Consider the following 14018-nt stretch of genomic DNA (forward strand, 5'->3'; position numbering starts at 1 on the left):
AACAATGTATCCTGTGCAGGTTTGTGTGTGTATTCTAGTATTTTAGTGCAACGTCCATTATGAAAGCTAAGCTACAACTACCAGAATTTAATGGAAATTGTATTTTTACCCAGCGTTATGAATATAAATCCAAATTCCTTTTAGAGAATACCAGCAGCCCTCGAAGTATGGTTTTGGCCTGGACCATATCAGTCCTGAGGAGGCGAGCCAGTGGCTTTCCCTACTTAGTGGCATGCAAGGGCATGATAAAGCACCTTGTGATATTGACATCCCTGCCCTTTTAGCCGTTTTATTCTTATGAAAATGTATGTTTTTCTCTCAGTTAGCAATGTTGCTTCTGCAGCACCCTTTCCTTCAGACATAATGTGTAGTTCTCTGATCAGTACACTTCAGTACTGTTGTGAATACAAACACCTAAAATGCACGCTAAGCTATGAAAAACACCTGCTCAAATGAAGCACTGCCTTACTTTAAGAAGTTTTAGTTTTGAAAGTTGTGAAGCAAAGATATATATATATATATATATATATATATATATATATATATATATATATATATATATATATATATATATATATATATATATATATATATATATATCAAAGCTCCAGCTTGTATCCCACAGTTTGAGAGGCACTCAAATAGACAACAATGAGCTCCAACCTTAAACTCCTTTATTAAAGGTATGAAGGACACCAGCCAGCCGATCTCTTTCACAGCCGGTCCACCGCTGCCTGACGCGTTTCGAATGTCTAATTCTTCCTCAGAGGCTGACAGTGAAAACGGAAAAGACACAGTCCGGTCCCCGCCTCATTAAATACTTCTGATTGCGCGCCTTTCAATGGGCGGATCGTGATGATGCTGCGCAAGTGTTTATGGGAGTCGAAGTTCCGGTAGGAAATACGTTCTATTTGAAGTGCCTCAAATGTTCTGTTGAAATATTTAAAACCCACAGATGGGTCCCAGCCGGCGGGTCTCCCTCTTAATCCTTTGTCGCCATTCCACAGGTGAGGGGTAGTAGATACCATTCCTCAAGGCCCCCTTTGTTCCCGGGGTGGTGCACTATCGGTGGCTGGACCGCTACCCGAAATCAAAGCTCCAGCTTGTATCCCACAGTTTGAGAGGCACTCAAATAGACAACAATGAGCTCCAAGCTTAAACTCCTTTATTAAAGGTATGAAGGACACCAGCCAGCCGATCTCTTTCACAGCCGGTCCACCGCTGCCTGAGGCGTTTCGAATGTCTAATTCATCCTCAGAGGCTGACAGTGAAAACGGAAAAGACACAGTCCGGTCCCCGCCTCATTAAATACTTCTGATTGCGCGCCTTTCAATGGGTGGATCGTGATGATGCTGCGCAAGTGTTTATGGGAGTCGAAGTTCCGGTAGGAAATACGTTCTATTTGAAGTGCCTCAAATGTTCTGTTGAAATATTTAAAACCCACAGATGGGTCCCAGCCGGCGGGTCTCCCTCTTAATCCTTTGTCGCCATTCCACAGGTGAGGGGTAGTAGATACCATTCCTCAAGGCCCCCTTTGTTCCCGGGGTGGTGCACTATCGGTGGCTGGACCGCTACCCGAAATCAAAGCTCCAGCTTGTATCCCACAGTTTAAGAGGCACTCAAATAGACAACAATGAGCTCCAAGCTTAAACTCCTTTATTAAAGGTATGAAGGACACCAGCCAGCCGATCTCTTTCACAGCCGGTCCACCGCTGCCTGACGCGTTTCGAATGTCTAATTCTTCCTCAGAGGCTGACAGTGAAAACGGAAAAGACACAGTCCGGTCCCCGCCTCATTAAATACTTCTGATTGCGCGCCTTCCAATGGGCGGATCGTCATGATGCTGCGCAAGTGTTTATGGGAGTTGGAGTCCCGGTTGGAAATACGTTCCATTTGAAGTGCCTCAAATGTTCTGTTGAAATATTTAAAACCCACAGATAGGTCCCAGCCGGCGGGTCTCCCTCTTAATCCTTTGTCGCCATTCCTGTGTCTTTTCTGTTTTCACTGTCAGTCTCTGAGGAAGAATTAGACATTCGAAACGCGTCAGGCAGCGGTGGACCGGCTGTGAAAGAGATCGGCTGGCTGGTGTCCTTCATACCTTTAATAAAGGAGTTTAAGCTTGGAGCTCCTTGTCGTCTATTTGAGTGCCTCTCAAACTGTGGGATACAAGCTGGAGCTTATATATCTTACAAAGATATTACCCTTTTAAGATTGCATTCATTGATAAATTAAATATGCAGGTACTTTTCATCTGACTAAGACATAATCTCTTTCTTACAGTACTAATAACATTTTTGAACGCCCATTTAATTTAATCTGACATTTGGGATAGTTGCAGAGTTGTGTTCAGAAGGAACACATATGCTAATAGATTAAGGCCCAAATTCTGAGTTGGTCATTATTGGATGCAACAATATCCTCTGTTAAAAATTGACGCTGATATATTTGCTATTAGTAGGGTCCGATAGTTTTTGCCATTTATGAGTTGTAGGGGGAATCACGTGTGGATTTTCAAAATCCACATGTTCTGGTAAGTACTTCTTGTCCACAATCAATGTCGACAGGTTTATCTTGTCGCGTATTATTCCGGTTGGGGGTTATTACTGCACATAACAATGTATCATCCTACTCCAAATGAGCGCTTTAGTAATGATAAGGCATCTAGTCCTTAGAAATGTGTATGTCATGTTAATTATTGCAGTTGTGCTAAAAGAATATCCTCTTCTCCCACACAGAAGCTGGAAGCTGATATTCAAAATACTAAAGTGAGCAGAGAGCAAATACTACAGGAGCTACAGGAGAAGCAGCAGCTGTGCTCCAGTTTGGATCAAAAAGCAACAGAACTAAGCAAACAGCTAGAGATAGAAAAAGAAATGTAAGATACATATTTCATGATTAAGAGAAATTGACTTTTAGAAGTCTGTTTCCTTTTCAAATAGCCGATGGGGAGATGGGAAAGTGAAACTGAAATGTAACAATGCCTTGCCCTAAAATGGAACATTTCATTCTTTAACTGTGTCGCCAGTAGTTTCAAGAGTGCGCTGATTTGTTTCTTGATGCATAGTGATTGAACACACAATGTATATACATTTTCACCAGTGTATAGTCGCTCACAGTTGTTTCTTTCCACACTGTCCAAACAAAGCACCTGGCGTCACTTCATTTATCTAACAGTCTTTAGACCATTTACTCTTCATTTAGTAGTATGTCAAGCACCCTGTGGTGAAGAGAAGAGGGGTGAGTAAAGAGAAAGAAGGTCATGTTATCTCCCTAAATGTATTCCTTTACCCCATTCCTTTCAACATTACAAACAGGCATGTCTCACACAATTACTAGAGCAAACCAACAGATGATCTATCTAGTGTGCCATCTATTTAATTCCAACTTCTCAGGCGCGGTTTCCTTTCCAGGTTTCTCAACCATTGCCTGCATAGATTTCATACCCTTTAGTCTCCACTGCAGGGAGGGACTCTCCAGTCAGATAACACTTCTTTCAGCACTTGTGCTGTAGGATCTCTTCTAAATTTGCATCCTAGATACTATTCTCCTCCTCGTTCATTCTCTAACATTGTAGTTCGCACTGTAAAGACACTGTTTTCTTTGTCAAATAAGATGGGGGGGGAAGAGTAACATCAGAGTTACCCAATCAGACATATTTTGGACTTTTGTTTGCTGGTTTTCCCTTAAGCTATTCTAAAGATATACTTTTTTGTTTGAGATGACACAATTCTCTATATGCTCAAGCTCCTTCCAAATTTTCAAAAACATCCAGCGCAGTGAAGCCAAAAAAGTAACCATGGTACACTTTCCGCTAGTGGGCACGTTATTCAGTCCCATGGCCCAACTGGTGTTAACTCAGTGAGATGACCCTGAAGAGCAATTCTGAAAAGCTACATAAATAACAATTCTACGAAAGATCTTCTATTTCATTTCACTCATCTCAAATAGTCAAATCAGCGTTCCAACATGCACATGTTTTTCAGTGATTTGTGATTTCATTTTTTGTTGTGCTGTCCATTATAATGCAGGGTCCTCATTGAGACTTGTGCGCTTTAGGTAGTGGCTTCTTACAGGAAGAGTCTTTCCAACCGCTGCAAAATTCGAATAGCCTCTACCACAGCCCTTCATCTGCCCATGGTGACACATTGCAAGGCAAACACAAGGAGATGATGAACGAAGCGCTGAAACTTTTCAGACACTCACCCCAGTCACAGATCTGGGTTGAATCCATCATCATTCTTTAGCTCACTTCGCCACCCCAGTTCAGAGACAGCTATATGCAAATCAGTTTTGACTCATGGGAACAGTCCACCCCGAACTGCCAAGCCATGTCTTCCCTGGACCGGAAACCAGTATCCTTCTTTTTGGTTCCTGTGTGCTGACCCCTCTCTGAGGTGTATCAAGAACCTTCTTCGCCCTCCTGTTCTCGGTCTTGGGGGCTGAGATAGTTTTTGTGTTTCTCCCTCTTTCAGGCGCAGCCTGTCCGGTCTTCCTGGGTGTTCCGGGCTACCCTTCCTGACTCCGACTGCTTCTTGTTGTCGGCACTGTTCTGTCTGGTCTATTGACTTCCGGCTGTGGTGGACTCAGCTGCCCTCATCGCGGGGTGTGTTTCCTGCGAGGGGGCTTGCCTTCTTTTTCCTCATCTCCTTGGAGCCTCTAGGTTGTTCTTCCTCTTCCTTGCCTTGGCCTTGGTTGGAGGTTCTGTTGCCTTGTAGGGGTGTGGGGTGATTCGGTCTCTCTGGCCTTGCCCTTGTTTCCTCTATTGAGTGTGAATAGGCTTACTTCTTTTCTTCTTTCCACACTCCTCTTGGGGTCGGTGGTGTTCTGCTTGTAGGGGTTCCCCTTGCCTGTGGGGACGAGGCTTCTTGCCCTGTCCATTGGACTAGTCCCCTGAGGGACCCTCTGTTATGTCCTAGCTGGTGGGGTCCTCTCACAGACCCTCCTTCCCCGTGGGTTTGGTTAGGGTATCTATTCTACATTAAGGAATCTGCGGCTAGTAGTCTCTATCAGATGTACGAGTTACTTACCTTCGGTAACTATGTATCTGGTAGAGACGATTCTAGCCGCACATTCCTTCACGGCCCGTCCTTCCTCCCTGTTCTAAGAGGACCTTTGGCTTGGTCTTCCGCACTCGCCTCCCGGTGGGTGGCTATGTCTTCTATGAGTGCATTCTTTTGTTCTTTTTGGACAGGTTGATTGTCTTGTTTCTTGTTCCTCTCCTCCTCTTTGGCATGTTGTAGGATGGGTTTACCAGTACTCCTGTGCCCCTCTGCTCTGGTTCCTCCAGGATTGGGGCTTGCCTTTGCTCTCGTCCCTACCCTCCCTCTCCCCTTTGTTACTAAGGATCCTGGCCCCTCTGCTAACCTTTGGGTTGGGGTCATCTGGCTGTGCCTGTGCCCTTTGTTCCTTTGGGGGTTTGTCTCACTCTGTGCTGGGGTTGCCTTGGAGGTGTGTCATTCCTGTTTGTCTTGGAACTGGTTCCCCTTCGTTGTTCTTGGTTGGGGTTGTAGTCCTGCTACATGTTGTCATGACATTTCGCTTATGTTCCTTGTCTCAAGGGGGAGACTGTCTACATAGTGGCAGGGTGGCTGCTCAGGGCTGTGCTCTGATCTTTCTTCCTTCCCTGCCTTTGGGTACTACAGTGTTGGCACTGCTCCTTGTGGTGGTGTTCATTACCATTCCTTTTTCCACTTTTTCTGCTCTTTTGCACACTGTTACCGTACTCCCACAGTTTTGTCTGATGGCTCCGCGTTGTGGCGTGGAAAAGTTCTCTGAAGAAAACTGACATAGGAGCGCCGGGCTGGGACTTATGTGACCTCGCTGACGTCACGTAATCGGACGATGCCTGGGCGGAGTCACGTGATAAAGTCCCAACGGCGCGCAGGGATGCTGTGGCAAAAAGTTTTCCGGGTCCAGTCTCACGCCTGGGGATAATTCTATGTTAAAGAATCTGCGGCTAGAATCGTCTCTACCAGATACATTGTAAGTAACTCGTACATTAACACTCATCCAAACATTTCTGACCAAGTGCCTGATGTACTAAAACATAAGCTGCTTTTATTTTGTCATGCATTATATGATCAGGGCCATTTTACCAGTAGTGATAGGTTTGCAACAGTACTTGGATGTTTCCCCATAAAAAGATGAAGAGCAGGATAAAAGCTATGCACGTCCATTGAGGTCAGTATCTACTGTGACTCCTCTTTAGTGGAAGGATAGCTGTGGCAATAAGTAGAGGAATCCTATGTAGGAGAGCAGTGGGGATAGATTGTTGTGTTTAGGGTTTGAGTTGTCTTTGGGTGGATTTGTAGCACTAAGCTTAAGAGTGTGTTTTTTTGTGGATTTTCATCAGCAGAGTGGTCGTTTTTATATACAGTAATCTGAAAAATAATGATCTGAAGAGCTCTCTAATGTGGAATAACTGCCAGACTGAGACATGCTAACTTTGTGGGAAAAGTGAGTACATGACACTTCTCCACTTAAGAAAAAACATTTTGAAAACTACCCTTTCCTACTCTATTCAACATTTGACGAAAGCTTCAGAAGCAGATTGATTTTATAGCCACATTTGCAGCCGTAGCAACTTTCAAATTTCTGCATCATGGCAAAGCAATGCTTTGTAGTCAGCAGAGTTTCCCTCTCCATAGTCACCTTTTCACTCCACCTCTGTTAGTTTTTTATTCAAGGCAATAAAAACTGCTTCAAGGTGTTTTACTTTTTAATGACAAACTTACTCCCTAATATCCCCCCTCCCTCCCCCCCCCCCCCCCCCCCCGCCCTCCCCTCAACAAACCATAAAAGCATCTGGCTTCATGCCTTGCATGACATCCATGTTGTGACATATTCATACAGCAGGGGCATGGGACATATTAACTCTGGCCTATTGGACTCTATAATGTTTTCCAGGAAGAGGATGGTGAAGGTATCACTGATCCTTTCTCTGGCTACCATTCCATGTCCCTGCTGCACAGGCCTTCTCGGTCCTACTCTTTAAAAGGGAAAATTACTTTTCCCCGAATTAGAATTCAGTAGTTTTTGCAGATGTAAGAACCTTCTTTTAAGGTGTACTGTTCTGCTAAACCACCAGAAGTCACTAACTTGAAACTAGTTTTAATGTGAGATGTAGCCATAAGAGCAAGAGTTCAGATGTTGAGACGGCACACGGTTGAGCAACAACGAAGCCGAACTGCTGCAGCAAAGTTTAAAATATCGAATAAAATGTGCACAGAAATAGTCCAGGTTCAGGGTATCCAAAATAAGAGTTGCTTCAAACAGTTAGACAGATGTACTATTGTGGCCTACTTAAATAGAAAGTGAATTTTGGCTAATAGCGCAATTAGCAGTATTGTGAAATAAAAAGTAATGCATTATGCATTCCGTTATTTGTTTGCTAAATTGGAAGAGTAGATAAAGGTAGTCATTCCCAAGTTAACAAGAAATACCTTTATTTTATAATCCTTTAGGTGTTTTTGTCATGCTCCGCTGATATGTCAGGCATGTATGAAACACCATTTTGTTTTTCTTGGATACTTCCACTTTCCTTTGGTAGAATGATTTCTCTCTGCATGTTTTATTTTGGGTAGTGTGATAACCCCAGTTGTGCAGATGGATGTCGCAGCATTTCTATCCTGGAAGTGTACCATATAAAAACATATACTCTGCAAGTAATGCTCCAAAATACTTTTTTCTGACAGAGGATAAGCTCGTTCAAAATATTCAATACATGTAAAAAATCTCAATCCGTGTATATCAGCAGGGTGAATGCAATTCTTAGACTGATGCAAGTACAGGAAGTGACATCAATGGTTTCCTGTCAAAAACATATTTAACAGAAGAAGCGTAGAAAAGCAGACTTTATTCCCTTTATATCAATCTCCACTGGAAGTGACTTCACTGGGTTTTTGCCAAAACCATTTGAAAGAAGAATCCAGGCAAGTGGACTTAATTCCCCATTATCCATTACCACAGGTAGTGACTGCCCCTCCCAGCATTTATCTGTACAGGAAAATACTTTTCTTCCTACCTTCTCCCTACTTCATTCAACTCTTTAGCAGGCCCCACTGTCGAAATGCCCCCAGCAAAGGCTGCACAAACCAGGACATTGCCTATTTGAGCCTTTTAGGGCCAGGAATGGCCTTGGACCAGAAGCCAAGTCCCTCTGAAACATGCAAGGTTAAACATCTTCATGTACATCCCCAAATTGCCAATCCCCACTGAAACCTAGAGGACACAAAGACTCATATCATACTCACAACTCTCAGACCCAACCGTATATAAATCCACTAACTACCACACACCCTTAAACTGCAGAGCCCAAGTTCCAGCTTGTGCTCATTAGCACTCGCTATGCAGTACTCCACACACCAGACATCGACATCAAGGAGCTCATCAGCTATTACTAGCTTAATCCTCTGTTCATCATGAAAACCTGATTCACACCTACATCCTGTCATGGGAATCCGATCCTCCGGAACAGTACCCTCATGAAGCCCACCTTACAGCAGTACAGAATCCAGTTGTAATTTCACAGATTATCAGTACGTCCAGACAAGGAGAAGGGTTTTTTGGGTAGGGGACAGTAGGATCTACTTTCATGGTTATCCTCACTTTTTGTTGTTGGTGTTCTGTTTTATGACCAGTCTGACTGGGATCCTGCTAATCAGGGCTCCTGTTACTGTGCTTTCTCCCTAAATTTGACAGTGGTAAGTACTTTGGTACTGGTGTACTCTTCTAAGGCCTTAGTATGTTCCTGAGAAATCCAGGGCATAGGCACACCAAGACTCTCCCCTGGGCTGCAGCATGTGTTGCCCCACCCATGGAAGTCCACTTAAACTGTGACTACAGGCCTGCCATTTCAGCCTGTGTGAGTTGGTGCTTGCACCTTTCGCAGCAGATATAAGTTTCCTTATATCTGAGGTCACTAGCCTTAAAACCTATAGGTCACTCCTATAGCAAGCTCTTCAGTTTTGAGGGCAGGGTGACTGGTTACAGGTGTGAGGGTGCCCCTGCATGAGCAGGACACCTCTAAAAACCGTGGAGTTGATTCTCCAGGCTTTGTAAGTGGGTTCAACTATTTTATGCATGTAGTGGACATCATGTTCTTTACGAGATGTATAACTACATATTGCCTGCTCCGAAACTGGTTATATTTGGTATCAAACGTGTTGGAATCCTACCCCAACACCGATTCCAATGTTGGATGTAGGATCCCATGTACTGGGGGGCCTCCCCTAGGGTGTATTCCTGATACCAGCCTTTTAGGGTCGAACAGCAAGCTAGTACTCCTACCTTCCATAGACCCGTTTCTGCCCTCCTGCTGCTGAGCTAAGCTCCTGTCAAAGTGCTATGTGACCACCTCCCAGACAGGGCCTGGTGTATTGGGCTAGGGTGGGGGTACCCTCTAGTTTGAACCAGTGCAGAGAGCCCTTGGCTCATGCTCTGGCGCGAAACTGGACAAAGGACATGGGAGTATCCTCCCTTCTGTCTAGCCCCTCCTCTGGGAGGGAACTCTGAATCGTTCCAACCTTTTCCCTTTGGGGCTTACCTGTGGGTGGCTCTTTAGATTCGTGGGGGAACAAGATTCAAACCCGAAACCACTTCATCTTCGATCGACTCCGCACCTGGACTTCGCCTGGAACCGAGGCTTCATCAAGGACAACTTCTGCTGCTTCTGATCTCGCTGTTCTGCTAATTTTCTTCGTCTGTTTCTTGTGCGTCTTCCGGGTTCCTCTCTAGGCCTATGGGCCTAAAGGACGCCCGAAGTGATCTCCCTTGAAGTGAAGGAGTCACTCCCATGCATCTGCAGGCACCAAAGCTGACCCGGCTGCTGCTCCTGACGTCCCACAGACTTCGAAAGGCTCATCAACACAGGTGGTGGTTCTAGAATTCTCTTCAGGCCTGATCCGTCCTCTCAGTGCGTTTTGAAGTCTGTATCCCTCGTCAGAACCGCTGGAGCAGTACCCCTGAGCACCATGTTAACTTGCTGTTGCCAAGGCTTGTTGACTCTCTTCTCCAGATATCTTCAGGCTCCAAGACTCTCCAGCATCTCTTGTTACCAAGATCTTCATCTTTACCACATCCTCTGCGGGCCTGAATTCTTGGTTCGCTTCATTGGTCCTCTTACGAATCCTGTGCCTTAGGCCTGTGGGTCCTCCTGAGGGTCTTCTTTGGCTCCAGTGGGCTCCCCTGCTTGCTCGGGCCTGCTCTGACTCCCCTACACTTGAGGAGTCTCTTGGACCTTGCTGGTCCCGACTGCACCTACTTTGTTTTTCTCGTCTGTTGCTGCTGCCAATGGTTGTTGGTGCTCCTGCCAGATACCGACCCCCTGGCTCTCGACTTACGACATTGGACAGCTCATGAGCGGCTCCTCCACAGTATTGTCTGGTCCTCACAGCTGGAGGTCACAGTCAACTCTCCTTATTCTTCCGTCCTCAGTGGTCATTGGTCTTTCCTGCCTCCTGGTTACTCCAGAGTGGCATAGACTCTGTCACCTCCGCTTGCAGGTACTCCTCTTCAAGAATCCACCCTTGGAATCCACTGGTTTTTCACCTTTGTCGCCAGCAGCATCTTCACTGAAGTCCTCATTGTGGTCTACGGCGGTTTCTAACATCATTTTGCATCTATGCACCCGCCTTCCATAGTGTAGGTATCCTGGGGTATCCATGAGTGGGGTGACTCCAACTTTCCATCTTCAACTGGGTTTCTTCATGGTCCTCTGGGAAGGATCCTTGATCTTGAAAACTTCAACCAGGATCTTCCCTTTTAACTTGTATTGAGCACACAGTCGCATTTCCACTTTGCACACGGCCTCCGTGGGGTTCCCGCGGTACTTAACTCGGGTAGTTCCTTGGTTACTCGGCACTTCTAAGTCTTCTGGGCCTAGCCTCAACTTTGGTCGCGGTTAGTGTTCCACTTTGTATATGGTTTGGTCTCCCACCTGGAGACCACTGTTTATTTGTGTTACTTGCCTCTTCTATTGTTGAAGTATTGTGTGTATTGTTGCAAGGTGTTAGTGAGTGTTTATAATAAATACATATGTTTATAAATACACTGTGGGTTAATTTTCACTTAACGGACACTATATGATTAGCTCTGGAAAAACTAGCTGCTTTACACTCCTTCTGGACTAAGCCTGAAGCCGGCGCTCCACAGCTACCACTTGGAGAGCTTTCTATGGTTGTCTCCGGCCACTAAAATCGCCATAAGGGTTGGATGGATTAGTGCAGGGTGCTTCACTTAAATTAGTGTGCATTATATACTTCGCCAGTCTCCTGCAAGTGCTATTACACTGGCGTTTGTCTTCTATGTTCACACCACAGCAATAGACTGTTCAGTGTTTCAGCAAGGACTGATGGAATTTCTCTTACTCCAAAGTGCCCAGTCCAATCTGATAAGAGACTATTCGCTGTAGATTCCTTACTTTGGAATTTCTCACAGCCGTCAATCCAGATCCGGTGATTTTTCTTCAGCAGTACCACTGTACGTCATTAGGTGGCGTTGGTCGGCTCTGCGTCAGTCATCTGCATTGTGGGTGCCAGGATAACGTTGCGGGACCTACATAGGCGCCGTCTATGTGCGGTGACGTCAGTTCTTTCTTTTTCAATGCCAGCCTAAGCGCAGACCCGGAGAGAGCCACCCCTCGGTCGATTTTTGGCTAGTCTTTTTCGAATTTTGTGCATTCTTTTTTGAGTTCAGAACTCCTGGTGCGTTGAGGATGTCCCAACGTCGGACCAGCTTTCAAACCTTGCAGCTCCTGTCACCAGGCTATGTCTATAATGGATCCGCAACCCGTGTGCCTTTTGGTGCCGGGGGCACGACCATGAACCAAAGTCGTGCTCCGATTGCCTGGCCATAAACCTGAAGGCTTTGCAGGAGTGGTCCCAAAAGCTGCTGTAGGCCCTGTCCTTCTGGGCACCTGGTCCAAGCCCAGAACAGGGGTTCCTGTGGATAGAACGATTGCCCGCTGCCACCGCCCTGCTGCTGGAGACCCTGCTTTCCTGACCCAACACCCCTCCCCTGATAGATTGGTCGTCCAAGCCTCATCATCGATAGGCGTAGTAATTTCTGCTCTTCCAGATCGGGAATCCAAGCAGCTGGACCACTTTCGTAAGATGTTTTCTTCCTCCAGCTTGGCATTGCAGTCGGTGAATACTGCTTGCCTCTTGGGCCGATACTCCCATACTATCTGGAATACGGTTGCACAGGTGCTGCCTCAGTGCCTGGAGGAGACCTGTGCCGTACTGTCTCAAGCAAGACAGAAGAGAAGCAGCCAAATTCGCCATACGCTGTAGACTGGATACCACCAAATCACTCGGCAGAGTGATTGCCACGTATGTAGCTTTTAGACGCTACACCTGATTGATTACTTCTGGCTTCTCTGGGGATGTCAAGTCTTCTTTGATGGACTTGCCCTTCGATGGCACTCGCCTTTTCGGCGATAAGGCACGACTCCACGCTTGATCGGTTCCAGGATTCTCATGCTACGGCCAGATCCTTGGGCCTCATGGCTGTCTGCTTTTTTGTCCCTTTCATGGCTACGCAACGGGTGTCCAGCCACGTCCTGTCCTGCCTAGCCACTGAGTCAGATAAGCCGTCTAGCCTCTGCGTGGCTGTGGGACCCAGCGTCCTCGTGTTTCAGAGAGCCAGTGGGCGGGCCAGTCCACCTTTCTCCTCACCCTGCAACCACCTCCAAACCTTCCTAGTCCGACTTTCCAGGCCCATCACCAGCCAGTCGGAGGCAGGATTCACCATCCCCTCCCCAGCTGGCAATCCATCACGTCAAACGGGTGGGTTCTGCAAATAGTCTAAAGGGGCTACTCCCTCCCCTTCAAGACTACTACTCCCTTCATGCCACCTTCTTACAGTTGCATGTCGGAGGATCATTTGGCACTATTCCGTCTCTCTTGGCCAAGAAAGCCATGGAGATGGTCTGTGTGCCAGAAGTAGGCCGTGGTTGTTATCCTAGCTAATTTTTAGTTCCTAAAAAGGACAAAGGCCTGCATGCTATCATTGGTCTCGGGCCCTTAACGTCTTCCTTGCGGAAGAAGTTCAGAATGCTCACCCTAGTCCAAGTCTTGTCTGCACTCGCCCCAGGAGACTGGATGGTGGCGTTGGACTTGCAGGAGGCTTATTTCCATATCCCTGTCCTGCCAGCCCACAGACGTTACCTTAGATTTATGATGGGCCACAAGCATTTTCAGTTCACTGTGCTCCCCTTTAGCCTTTGGGTGTTCACAAAGGGGATGGCGTTTGTCGCAGTTCATCTGTGCAGGTCAGGGGTTCCAGTTGTCTTCTAAATTGACGACTGGCTGTTGAAGGCAGGCTCGCCCCAGGCTGTCCTTTCCCACCTACAGGTGGTCCTCCTGCATTCACCGGGGTTCACTGTCATTGTGCGCAACTCACACCTGACTCCCTCTCAGGCGCTCCCTTTTATTGGTGCGGTTCTTGACACAGTGCAGTTTCGGGCCTATCCTCCCGAGCAATGGTTCCGGGTTATTCGGGCTATGATACCAATGTTTCAGGCTCTATTCCGTATTTGGTGAGAATGACTCTGAGGCTGCTAGGCCTCTTGGCCACCTGCTGATGGATCATGCCAGATGGCATATGCTTGCTCTGCAGTGGGACCTGAAGCTCCAGTGGGCACAGCATCAGGGGAATCTTTCTCACCACATCCAGATCTGAGAGGGAACTGCACACCAACTGCAGTGGTGCTAACGAGCCAAGATTAGGTCAGAGGCAGATCCTTTTTCCCTTACCTAACCAGATTTAAAGGTGGTGACAGATGCGTTGATTCTGGGATGGGGCAGTCACCTGGGAGAGGTGGATCTTCATATCAGCCTTTTGGAGCTTCGGGCGATCAGACTGGCACTGAAGGAATTCCTTCCCTCTGTCAATGGGGCAAGTGGTGCAGTAGTTCACCGACAACACCACTGCAATGTGGTTCTGCAACAAACTGGGGTGGGAGGGGTTGTGGACCCTTTATCAAGAGACTCTCTTCCTCTGAACAGGGCTGCAACATC

The 14018-nt window shown here is 46.6% G+C and overlaps 1 protein-coding gene across 1 annotated transcript in view; it reads left to right on the forward strand.

Moving 5' to 3' along the window:
• The window catches only part of EEA1 (early endosome antigen 1), a 641400-nt gene that overhangs the window by 284833 nt on the left and 342549 nt on the right, over positions 1–14018 (forward strand). The window contains exon 18 of the mRNA XM_086919279.1: positions 2736–2875. Coding sequence (XP_086775405.1) covers positions 2736–2875 — 140 coding nt within the window. The remainder of the gene's footprint in view (positions 1–2735; positions 2876–14018) is intronic.

Source organism: Lissotriton vulgaris, chromosome 1_1 (genome assembly GCF_964263255.1).
Source record: "Lissotriton vulgaris chromosome 1_1, aLisVul1.2, whole genome shotgun sequence".
NCBI classification, from domain to species: Eukaryota; Metazoa; Chordata; class Amphibia; order Caudata; family Salamandridae; genus Lissotriton; species Lissotriton vulgaris.